The sequence below is a fragment of the Gallus gallus genome, chromosome 2 (assembly GCF_016699485.2).
Source record: "Gallus gallus isolate bGalGal1 chromosome 2, bGalGal1.mat.broiler.GRCg7b, whole genome shotgun sequence".
In the NCBI taxonomy this organism is placed as follows: Eukaryota; Metazoa; Chordata; class Aves; order Galliformes; family Phasianidae; genus Gallus; species Gallus gallus.
This window is the reverse complement of record NC_052533.1, coordinates 50,709,272-50,721,889: the sequence shown is the minus strand read 5'-3', so window position 1 is coordinate 50,721,889 and position 12,618 is coordinate 50,709,272. Positions and strand designations below refer to the sequence as shown.

Sequence of the window (12,618 nt, the reverse complement as noted above, 5' to 3'; positions counted from 1 at the left end):
TTCAGTGCATGTGATTTAGGTCTTACTTTTTCCAAAACTTAAGTCCCCGTCTCTGAGATTATTTCCCAAGGTTTGTTCTTAGAAGAGATAAATTAACAAGCCACAAGGCACTCAGTAGCTTCAGAAGTGGTCTCAAGTGTCTATTCAGAGAGCTGTACTTACATCTAGACAAGGATAGGTAAGTATGAAGGTTAACTCTTACATAGGACAGATGAAGAGGAGGGCCGATAGGACCACTGAGCTGGAATGGGACTAGCACAGTCTTGAAAGCAGCAATGAGGAACTTGGGGACAAAATGACAGACAGGGACTTCCACACCTCAAGCCAAAGCAGGGAAGGAGAAAAGGAGCAAGGACTTGGTAATCCTAGAGAAGACCAGAGGGAACCAACTTATTTAATCCAGCAAATGCAGGCAGGGAGGAGAGTTGTCCAGAAATTAGTTGGGATGAGGGAGGGAGACAAATAAAAGCCATACACGGAAACAGAGCTGATTAAGCTGAAGGATAGTGTTGGCACAAGAACAAATGAGTATAAATTGGCTGTGAATAAATTGAAACTAGAAATGAGTTGCTAACCAACAGAAGAGCAAGTTCCTAGAGCTGCTTCCCACTAGGGACAGAGCAGAATACCAATATACTTAGAAGATGAAGCTTGTTTGTGAATGGGATTATGTGTAATGGGGCTTGCCATAGTGAGGAATGAACTCGGTGACCAGGAGGTCCCCTCCTGTTTCTAACTGTACATCAGCTTAGGGACAAATCTACATCCCTTATGCAAAACATGTAAACAAGAGTGTTACCTGTGGGACTTGCAGGTCAGGGATGGCTAATCCCTTTCCAGGACAGCCTCAGAGCTGTCGAGTTATTGCTGGCCACAGTCTCTGCACATTTCTCTTGTGCAGCTCCCTTGAGCAACTGCTGGATAAGCTGTGCTTAGCAGCTGTTCTGCTGCAGTGCCTCTCCACGTCTCAGTTTTCATTTCCTATGCTGCCAGCCCTGCTGGTCTAAGGGCTTTTCTGCAGCAGCACAGGTCAAGGCAAGATCTGTGCAAGAAGGTGCTTTAAACATCCCTTCTGTTCGAACTGTGTAGTGAAGTTTAGTGAGGAAATATTTAGCACCCCTGTTTAATTTATAGTTCCAGGAGAATAACTGAGAGAGACTAAGAAAAGCCTAAAATTATAATTATATAATAGAAATGAAAGCAATTCTTAGCAATACTGACATGATGCTTTCTTACCCACACATTACCAAGGCAGTGTGGTTCTTTCCAGTTTTTTTCCTAGCATGTGCTGGGGTAGTATGTCCTGAGATAAAACCAGAATCAGAAGGTTTGTCTAGTGACTTCTGCTTTATCCCTCAAATAGCACTTTCTTTTTACAGATGTAATCTCAGTTGCAGGTGACAGTCATTCTTTTTCTCATGTTCCTAACTCATTCCACGGATGTGAATGGTAGGCTTTTGTGCTTCTGTTTGACTCTGTAACAGCAGAAATGGCCTTTGTTTATGTATTGAATAACTAATGGGTATCAAGCAGTCAGCTTTGATATGGTTATATCTTCCCTTTCTTCTAAAAAACATACAAAGAAGGGAAATCAAGCATTAAGATGTTATAGGTCCCACCTCCGATCTCACTTTGTCAACTACTACTGTATGGAGTTGCACACGGTGTGCATTGACCATACAAGAGCACATTTTTAACATGCTCCCTCTTTAAATTGTATTTCTTACCATGTAAGCATTTATGCTTCCAAGACACTGCAGGTTGTGCTTCCAGATGCCAGCTTCCCCAGTAGAAATGGCACACCAAGTTCAGCCTTAATTTCAATAAATCTGTTGGTTTTGCTCAGGAATTGAAATCTATTTAAGAGCTTTCTTCTTCAAAGCCAGGGCATTCTAAAACCAAAATCGATATAGAGGTCAGCTCCCTCTGTTCATGTTGGAGCCAAATGTTAATAGCAACATTCTTTAAAGAAAAGAAAATGAGCCGGGATGGACTGAGGCTCGGTAATGAGCATTGAAATGACATGAAAGTGACTGGAATTCTGCAAATGACCCCTGGTTAGCAGCTTTTCAGAAGTGTGTGCAATTGGAGATAGCTAGTGGAATTTGAGCTTTTATCAGGGCCTTTTTTTTTTTTTTCAGGTCACAAATTCTTAATAGTACAGAGCTGATGCTTCAGAGCCTTGGAGCCTTGTGTTAGCAAGCCTGACACTAGGGAGTAATATCGTTGTCTTTCATGCTTCTGTTTACTGTCATAAGGATTACCAACATAAGTAAAACTTGCAGGTTTGAGTCTATCAAATTAAAAGAAAAGCCTTTTCACACCCTGAAACTGCATCAAAATTCAATTTCACTGGGAAAAAAAATATCCTTCTGATCTAGTCCCTGGAATGTGACATTTCATGGGTGTAATAAGGTTACAAACAGATTATAAAATGAAACCCTATAAATCCTCATTGTACTGTACCAAAGCTTCTGCTTTGCATAATACTCTTATTCCTGACTGTTCTTTGTTTTACAAGCTGAAAACTATTCACTTTCTCTCATAATAGAGACTGGGGAGTCAAAACCACCGTGCAAAATCCAAACGTAATTATGTGAGTCAATGAACCTAAATGCCAGAGTTCACAAACTTCTGAACTTTTCTAATTGCTGTTGTTTGCACAGCGAGGCCTCCCTCTTCTTTAAGCGTATTTTAGATATTGCACGTTGTTTTCTGCCAAATAACAAACCTAAAAAAATGCCAGTGTTTTAAATCTAGTACCTGTTTTGTTGGTATAGTGCTGTTAAATGCCTGTAGCTGGCTGATCAGTTTTCAGATCATACTGTGAGTGTGCAGGGCATTGGAATCTGGCCCTGTGCAATCAGGGTAGTAAAGGCAGTGAGTGTCATTACCGCAGAGCACTTCTGAGTTCTGCTGTGCTCTTGTGCTCATTTAGTGCGGAACAAGACCTTCTTCTGGATTGGCCTTCTAGTATTTGAGGCACTTTTGTCGGTGTGCTGAAACATTGCTCCTATGTGAAATGCAACCAAAAAGCAACTGAGGTCATACGAGAGAGAAAAATTACTCAGATTAGCAGATGCTGTAGTGAGCTTATTTCTTCTAGGCTTTACCTGAAGATGAAGATCAACAAGAACAAGATGACTTTGCAGGCAAGCTCTCGGAGGTCTCCTAGAACGTCAGTGCAATGAGCAAGAACTGTGCAAAGAGAGGTTTGATTGTGGCAAAAGATGAAAGAAGTGACAATATAAGGAAGCAGGGCCAACAACTGTGGAGTGACATGGTTGCACAGTAATGTGACAGTGATCACAAGATGGCTGACAGATGAGCCACTGGAGTGATAGACTGAGGTGTGTGATCAGCCACCATCCTAGGCAAGCTTTTTCAGCAGCTCCAGTGAAACTGGACAGGAGAGGCGGTGAGGGAAGGAGCATTTTGCCCATGAGAAAGGACAGTTTTAGAGGATGCTTACACTGATAAATGTGAGAAGTCCAGAGGTCAAGAAGCAAGCTCATTTGGCGCAACAAAATTGTCCTGCAGAGAGTGTCTCTGAAGGAGCATCCACAGTGTGTGTATCCACTCAGGGCAGTGGGGTAAAGAGAGAGCTTCTGCTGTGAGCTGACTGATCTGGCCATGAAGATTTTGAATCCAGTGGAAGTCCCGTGTCATCCATGCAATTGTATATAATTTCTCTCTTGGCTGTGGAGGTTTAACCACATAGATTATAGTCTGTAATATTTATAGGAAGGTGTGGCCAAGAATTACTTCAGTGTTTTGAGGTTTGACCCTTTTTCCTTCAGAAGAGTGCACATGAATCTCATTGTACCATTCTGATTTAATTTCACAGCGCTGGGCATCTGCATACTTCTGGTACAGCCATGTATAATGTGAATGGACTACATAATGTAGATAGGCATCTGAAACATAAATTGCAGATTACATGCTGTACATGGTTCATTACATCTTTGTTCTGGTCATATGCTTTGTCCATCCGAAACTTTAAGAAGTAGCAGTGAAGTATCAGAAAGAGAAAAGAGCAGTCATCTTTTACAGGCAACCGACATCTGTTTGCCATAGAGATGTTGCATAATTGTGAATGTTAGTGATCATATTTGGTTATCCTGGGATTATCTTTTCCTTTTTTTTTTTTCTTGGGTGTGTATGTGTGTGTTCAAGTAACAACTACTGAGTTTCTGTAGGGTTGGCTTTTTCTGTGAGCTACTTATGCACCAGATACTGATTTCATCTTTTGCTGTGATCACATGTAAACTCTGGAAGGAGTTTTTCTTGTGTCTTAATGGGAATAATCTCATTTGCTGTGAAATGCAGCCATCTAGTGGCACAACCGAAAAAGCTGTGGTAGAAAGTACAGGAATGGTGACATCTCTGAGGCAGGATTTACCAAGGAGAGTTCAGGAGGATGAACTGTTGAAATTCCAACCTTTGTGCACCTTTGGGAGTCCAGGTGTAGGATGATATTGTTGTTTTCTGAAGCTGGGAAAAAAACTCAAAAACATAAAAAGTAATAATAATAACTTGAGGCTGACCCTGGTTCATCAGCTTGTTTCTTCTCAGAAACATAGTGAGAATTGAATTCTTTGCCAAACTGGATCTTGATAAAGGGAACACAGTAAACTACTCTTCTGAAAGAGTGACAGGTACACAGCCCTAGCCTGTCTCTGGATGCACTCACAAACGAGAGTTGTCTAGGACTGACTACAGATTCAGGCTGGGTCTCACTCCCAGAGTCTTTCAGGCAAGGCCATACTTCACAGTGGCAAAATCTGTTTTGATAGATGGTTCTATGCATGGAATTTTTAGTTACTGGACTATGTGGACTTTTGTCTCCTCTACACAATGTATACATGAAGCCAATACTGAAAGAAAATAAGGAGAGTGTGGGACTGAGGTGGTTTAGCAGCTGTGTTGATTTTTGAGGTTGGAGCTCATTTTTTTAAAGGCCTGATTTTGTAAATGTTGTTTGTGTTGAGTGGCACTTGAGTAGACTTCCCTCATCTGAGAAAACATTACTCAATGTTGAAGTGGTGCTGTGCATGAAATTCTCCAGGACACATTTAATAGCCTGTGTCTCTGATGCCTGATCCCAAGCCTGTTGACGTCAGTTGAAACAAATCCATGGCCTTAGTGGGCTTCCAGGGCAATATATGATTTGAATGCTGTGACCTTTCTGCAGCACAGATAATCTTGTTCTTCTAGTACTGCAACATCAATGCTGTTTCAGTGCAGATCAACAGTAAGGCTGCTGGCAAAGTTATGTTTCTGTTAATCTGTAAACTTCCTTCTACCCAAACAGCATATAAATAATGACCACATACATGGTGAGAAGAAAGAGTTTGTGTGCCGATGGCTGGACTGTTCCCGGGAGCAGAAACCATTCAAAGCCCAGTATATGCTGGTGGTCCACATGAGGAGACATACAGGGGAAAAGCCACACAAATGCACTGTGAGTAAAGGAGGCTGAGCTCAGGCTTTGACTGGGACCAGGGGCTATGTAGGGAGCAGAGCAATGCAGGTGCTGTGTGCTCTGACCTCCTGTCCATCAGACATTGCTACAGTTGACACTGCACGTCTGCTTTGTTCTTCAGCTGGCCCAGATGGTAAGAGCTGGGTAACTTGGCTAACTTTCTCAAATTTAAGAAGTGAAGACCCAAAATACAATATTAAACAGGAGTCAATTTGCTTAAATTGTTTGAAAGCACTTTCTCTTACAAAGCTACATCTGGGTGTTATTGTGGGCTACGAGTCTCCTAGTGACTCGATGTCTGTCTTAGATGAAGTACATAAATGCTGTTCTGTCCTGTAAGAGTAGATTTATATAGTGCTAGAAGCATTTTAACTTGAATTGTGATGATTTTGCGCGGGTAAAATTAAAACTAAAATCTAACATATCAAAACAAAACTACATTGCACATGGTTATGAAGGCTTGGAATGTTTTTAATCTTTCATAGGTCAGCTTTTACCATTTCTTGCAAGTCCAAATATTAAAATTAATCCAGACATACTCCTTATCTCCAGTTTGAAGGTTGTACAAAGGCCTACTCCAGACTAGAAAACTTGAAAACACACTTGAGATCTCACACTGGAGAGAAACCATATGTGTGCGAACACGAGGGCTGCAACAAAGCTTTCTCCAATGCATCTGACAGGGCCAAGCACCAAAACAGGACTCATTCAAATGAAGTAAGTAAGCATAGCTTCCAAATAAATAAATAAATAAATAAAATTGTGAGACGAACAGACCTAGACCTACAATGTGATCATAGCAGTTTGTTATGAGGACAGCCATAGAAATCCTCAGCAACCTGAAGGTAGTACTGGATAACAATTATCAGCACAATCATTTTAACATCAGACAGATCTAAAGAAGCTACAGATCATTTTGTTAAGTATGAGAGGAGTGGAGGGAGGATTGATGGGGTATCTAGTGGAAACATGCACGCTAACCAGGCAAAGATTTGAGCTAACATGCTGCAATCATTTTTCTTTCTGGAGCTGGTGGGGTTGTCCAGCCCTCAGAGCATATCACCTTGCCTTGTTGTATGCTGACATCTGGTGGCTGTCGAGCTGCAGCTCTTGCTCAGGAGGAAAGGAACCACAGCCTCTTGCACTCCTCGCTCCTCCAGCAGAGTGGGAGCAAAGATTGCCCACCTAGGATCTGCAACATCTTGTAATGTCCCTTCCAGCAGCTGCTGGCAGACGTAAAGAAGTCTCCAGGGGCTGGAAAATTTGAGTTGCCCTGGATTTTCTGAGTTACACTTCTTCACTTTTCTCAGGACTATTACTCTTTTTTTTCTCCCTGAATAAACCTCACAGGGTAGGGATGCAGTAGAGGGAATTTGTTCTTTCCAGGCAAACCCACTGTGGCAGTCCCAGCAGTCTCAACAACTGCAACATTCTTAGACAATGTATACCAATGTAGGGCCTGCCATGAATGCCACTGAAAAGCAATTTAGCAGTTCCTCACAGTGCCATTTTAAGTGAGTTAAAGCCACTGTTAAGTAAGTAACCTATATGCAGATTTAAAAGCTGCTCAGATATCTTGATGCAGATGTGTTGCACAGAGCTTAACTGATGTGCACATCCTTAGCATCTGGAGAAAACCTGCTTCAGTAACTCAGCATTAACTTCATATTTCTACAGTTGACATTTTTGCTCTTATTCAAGTCAATGTGAGCATTTTTCCACTGACATCAGCGGATGCAGGCTCAGGCCATAGATAGCCATTAAGAAGCCACATTTGTCAAAGGCTCTATAGTGCCATGTATAAACACAAAGAGAATGCCTTTAAGGAACTCTGCATGAGGAACTCTTCTTCTTGAGGGTTAGTGTAAATAAGACTTAAAATAGTTGTTTCTTGGAAACATTTCAGTAATGAAAGTGAGTGAATGATTCTTTCTTTCCTGAGGCAATTAGAATGTTTAGGAAGGGCTCAACTCTTCCATTCTAATCCTCTCATGATATAAGGACAAAGAAAGTCTTGGACTGATTGTTAGACAGTAAATTTACTTTTCCCCACATTGCTTATTGGACCAGATAAATTTTGTAGATAAAGGAAGCTGTTTTTAAAGAAAATGAGTGATTAATTATGCTAGTAACAGTAATATTAATAGTGCATATATTGCTGCAGTGTAAAAGTGCTTATGGAAGTGAATGCTGTGCTTTGACATGTAAACTGGTGATCTGAAAAGGCCAGGAGAGAAATTCTTCCTGAGATATTCCTGCCTGAAAAAATGTCCCAACATGTTCTGAAGGTGATTGTTTGCCTCTGAATGTCGAGGAGTAGGTACTGGGTATACTGGAAATGGAGCATCAGATTGCTGAGAGCAGTGGACAGGATAGTTAGGGCAGTCTTCATAAGCTTCCATTGCTTTGCTGCTTTGATAAGTCAAAGCTGTGCCAGTTCACATTATGAGAGACTCTGTCCTCTGTGAGCCATGCATCATTACTGAGTACCAAAACCAGGGGAAATTAATAGATTTGACTCGATGCAGTCACTCTAGAGACTGTAAATTAGATAACAAATTCACCATGAAAGGGTGTAACTGTAGTGCCAGCTGTGCTCCAAGGTGCTCTTTAGGACTCCCATATGGAATTAAACCTAATTTGAGTGTTTTTCCTGGCATGGCAGAAACCATATGTTTGCAAGATCCCAGGCTGCACAAAGCGCTATACAGACCCTAGTTCTCTCCGGAAACATGTGAAGACTGTGCATGGCCCAGAAGCACACGTCACCAAGAAGCAGCGAGGAGACATCCACCCAAGGCCTCCACCACCCAGAGACCCAGGCAGCCACTCTCAGACACGATCACCAGGCCAGCAGACTCAGGGTGCGACTGGGGAGCAGAAGGACCTCAACAGCACTACCTCAAGGCGTGAAGAATGCCTCCAAGTGAAAGCAGTCAAGTCAGAGAAACCAATGGTACGCAATACACTGTGACATTTCTTTTGTCCTTTCTCTTTTTGGAACTTCATGGTAATCCCATTATGAAACACTCAAACCCGTAAACTCTAGCTCACAAATTTGGATCTTTGTGAGGCTTTCTTTTTTCGTTTATGTTGTAAAATGTTTTTAAAGCCCAAGAAATAGCAAATAAAAAGATTACATGTGGTCTGTTCGATACACAGTAAGTGCAGTGCTGGCAACTCTCGCAATAATTGTTTCTCTTAAAACTCCATCTTCTGGAATCAGCGTATTATGAGAAAATCATAGTTTTCATTTTAAAAAGGCAGGTTTTTTTCCACTCTTCTGTTTACAGAAGAGAAATAGAGTATTTGAGTCCTGCAGGCTCAAAATCTGGATGCAAATAAAACCAAGTCAAAATTATTAACGTGATGATGTTGATGATGGTAAATTTTGGAGAACCTGGAGAAAAAATCATATGTTAGGGGCTTAAGGATATCCATGTCTGACAGACAGAATCAAACCAAAGCAAGATTAGGTGACTTCAATGGCAGGAGGAGATATTTGGATAATATTTGATATCTACTGTGATGTGACCTCTTAGGTTAATCTGATACTTACTTTAATTTGACCACGTTAGCTTAATTCAAAATTAAGTAAATTAAAGTGAATTTAAAGTCTCATCAGGTCTTTCTCTGGTTTATCTCCAATGTACTGTATTATACCAGTGTAAAGGACCTCATTATTTTTAGAGCTTGGGGGAAAATTAATTCAATTTTCTGACACACTATTTGAAACAAAAGAAGTTCTTCTTTCACATCCTGTCACTTAAAATGTATCCTATCCACAAGGATTAAAACCAGTAAAGGTGGTCCCTCCATCCTCTTCCACCTCTGAGTCTACATTTCATCTGGATCCAATCCTTGGGAGCTACAAATATGAGCTCTCCAAACATTGCTAATATGGTTGGTCTTCATGCTACAGTTCAAAATGATTACTCACTGAAATACGAACTATTGCTATAATGTGCTTAATGCTTACACCCTAACTGTGGAATATTAATCCCGAATTCATAAACATTCAGGTGTCCAGAGTTAACTCCTTTTGAAGTCCAAAGGAGATCCTCTGCCATCTTTGGTGCTAATTGCCTTAAATTACAAAGGAACAAGCCCCATTCCTCTCTTGCTTATGTAGCTAAATCCATAGCATTATTGAGGTATGCTGAGCTTTCAAATATAAATGGTTTCATAATAATGACTGCTTTCATGGTATTAAATATTTATCTCTGGAAAATATCTTCTAAAAACAATTTTATGTTTCCTATTTTTATTGCTTGTGTGAATTAATATATATGCTCTGTTTTTTAACTAATCCAATGTCTTTTCTGTCTAATGCTCTTAAATGTCTTGTTCTAACTTCCTAAGGACAGTGGGTAATAAGGTGAGGGCATTTAAACTTCTCTGCTGTTTTTCTTACTGCAACATTATTTGTGTCTTTATTTTAGCCTTCTGCCTGTTATCCAATCATTCCTTTATTTAGTAATGTGCAATCCATCAAACTCATTCCCAAATGTAACGTGCTGTGAGTATTTTGCAACACTTGACATGTGAAAAATCTGGCATATTGGTGAAATGTCTTCAGAAATGTCTTTGAACCTTCCCATCTAGCCCTTTTTCTTTAATTGCACACCTAGAAATACGTTTCCCATAATGCTGTTCTTCTGTAACCTACCTCACTGTAATCTTTACATGTGGCTACAAGAACAGGCTTCTAACTGTCACTGCTCTTCTTCCATATGGCACGGAGCTATTGTACAGAAGCACAAGCTCTCTTCTGAGTAATAACAGTTGTTTCTATTCTTGTTACCAAATCTTCTGTGGCCAGGATTTGGAAATCAGCTTGCTCAGTGTGGCCTCATAAATTCTAGATATCATCATTCAAGTTAGAAGTAATATAATAGTTATTGCCTCTGAATTGACTCCTCAGGGACATATGAAGCTACAGTACTGCTTTCATTCACTGATGTTAAAAGTGAGAGCAACCATTGCTACCTCAGAAATTCTTGCTAGCGTTTGTCAGTAAGAATGTGCATAAAAATCACAGGCTGGCAGGAAAAAAAACAAAGCGAAGTATTTACATGAAACTGTTCTTGGGAGCAAAATGATAGCTGCATGCACAGATTGTGATCACTCTAATACAGCCCACTGTGTCCAAAGACTTCTGCCTGTCTTGCTACATGTTTTGTCTGTCAGTCGGTCAATCTGTCTGTTTCGGTTTGTTTGAGAGATTTCCCCATGCTTTTACAAGTACATCGTGAGTATAAAAAGCAAATCGAGCCTGTATTTCCCCACAACAAGAATCCTGCTATACCAATGGGAGCACATTAAGAAAGAAGAAGCTATTGCAGTGGGTTTACATTCCTATAGATAGACTTTACTGTGTACTTAGAAGATTCCATAAGTTCTAATGAAACAAAGGATTATATTTGGTAGATCATCACCTTCTTAATGCAGGGCAGAGATGGAATAAATTAGAGCATGCTTCTAGGGTCCTTCAGGATGCTGATAATATGTTACAGTAGTTTTGCACTGATGCTCTGTCCCCGTTTTATTACATGCCAACATTTCTGGCCAACCACTGCTTGTAACAATGAGCCTTAAGCATGGAAAGTACTTAAATTCTTTAGCCACAAGTCTAATTTAAAAAGAAAAAAAAAATACAACAAATTCCAGTGTTGTTGGAATCTTGTTTGTTTGTTTGTTTGCTGCAAGCCTAGCATTGTAAATTAGACCTCTTAACGTGACTGAATTCTGATCTGGTTTGTTGACCTGCATTTGGGAACAGTGCATACCCAACAGGAGTATACACACATACATTCTCATAAATGGTATGAAGTGATATAATTCCCAGTTATGGGAATAACTGTGATAGATAAATGGCTCAGCAAGATATTAAAGTGGATGTTAGTACTGAGTTTTGCAATGACATTCATTGCAGTTAAAGTTGGTATTCTAGAAAGCCTCCAAATGAAAAATCACTGTCATCATTTAATATTAAACTTTTCTTTACATTTAATTTTCCTTGGCTCCACTTAGATCTACATTTGTCTCAACAAATTAATATTGTCTGCTTAATCCTCATGTTCTTGTGTTGCTTCTTTCACTCAACAGACATCTCAGCCAAGCCCTGGTGGTCAGTCTACATGCAGCAGCGAACAGTCCCCCATCAGCAACTATTCCAACAATGGGATCGAGCTTACTCTGACTGGTGGCGGTAGTGTAGGAGACCTCAGTGTCATCGATGAAACCCCAATCATGGACTCTACCATTTCCACAGCCACCACAGCACTTGGCTTACAGGCCAGGAGGAATATGACAGGGACCAAATGGATGGAGCAAGTGAAATTAGAAAGGTTGAAACAAGTTAATGGAATGCTTCCAAGACTGAACCCCGTTCCACCTTCCAAAGCCCCGACCTTGCCGCCTCTCATAGGAAATGGTAAGATCTGCGTAATGGAATTCATGACTCTTTTTGTCCTTACATTCCATGGTTGCAGTATTTGCCCCAGCATTACAGCACTGGGGAAAGACTAGTACAGCTAATGGAATTCATCACCTGTGAGAATGGCCCAATTTGTGTATTTTGCCATTCCCATGCAAATGCCTATTCAATTATATTTTGCCTATAAAAAGCTTTCTTATGACTGTGTTTATCCCCTCATTGCAAGCCTTACTACTCACCTTGAGGGAAGACTGATAGTCTTGTGTTTTATATCAGGGGAACCCAGCAGGATAGTAAACTTACCGTAATTTAAATACTCCCTTCAGTAAAAGGTTTGGACTCAAGATCAGTTTGTTTTTAGGCAAGGCAGATGAATGAAATAACTAGCAGTTGATTGTATGGAATTCTTTCAGATGAGACATAAACAAAACACCCTTCACATTGATACATTAGGCTTCCCTTTAAATAAACTGCTTCCATGAATGCAATTAATTTTATGTGTAGATACCACTGCTACAAAATGTAGACGTTTATGAATAGGAACAAGAAGAGATTTAACCCCAAGGAACAATATCTGTTTTTGTATGAGATGGTGCTTATTTCTTCATTGCCAAAACACGTCCCTGCTGTCTGTACACTGTCTACAGTATACCTGTAGGTTTATGTACTCCACCCAGCAGTGACTGCCCAGAAT

The 12,618-nt window shown here is 40.4% G+C and overlaps 1 protein-coding gene across 6 annotated transcripts in view; it reads left to right on the top strand.

Moving 5' to 3' along the window:
* Positions 1-12,618, top strand: part of GLI3 (GLI family zinc finger 3) — a 211,790-nt gene that overhangs the window by 191,898 nt on the left and 7,274 nt on the right. For all 6 annotated transcript variants that reach the window (NM_001271903.3, XM_015281558.4, NM_001398311.1 and 3 more), the window contains 4 exons: positions 5,315-5,464; positions 6,038-6,202; positions 8,151-8,441; positions 11,594-11,921. In NM_001271903.3, coding sequence (NP_001258832.2) covers positions 5,315-5,464; positions 6,038-6,202; positions 8,151-8,441; positions 11,594-11,921 — 934 coding nt within the window. The remainder of the gene's footprint in view (positions 1-5,314; positions 5,465-6,037; positions 6,203-8,150; positions 8,442-11,593; positions 11,922-12,618) is intronic.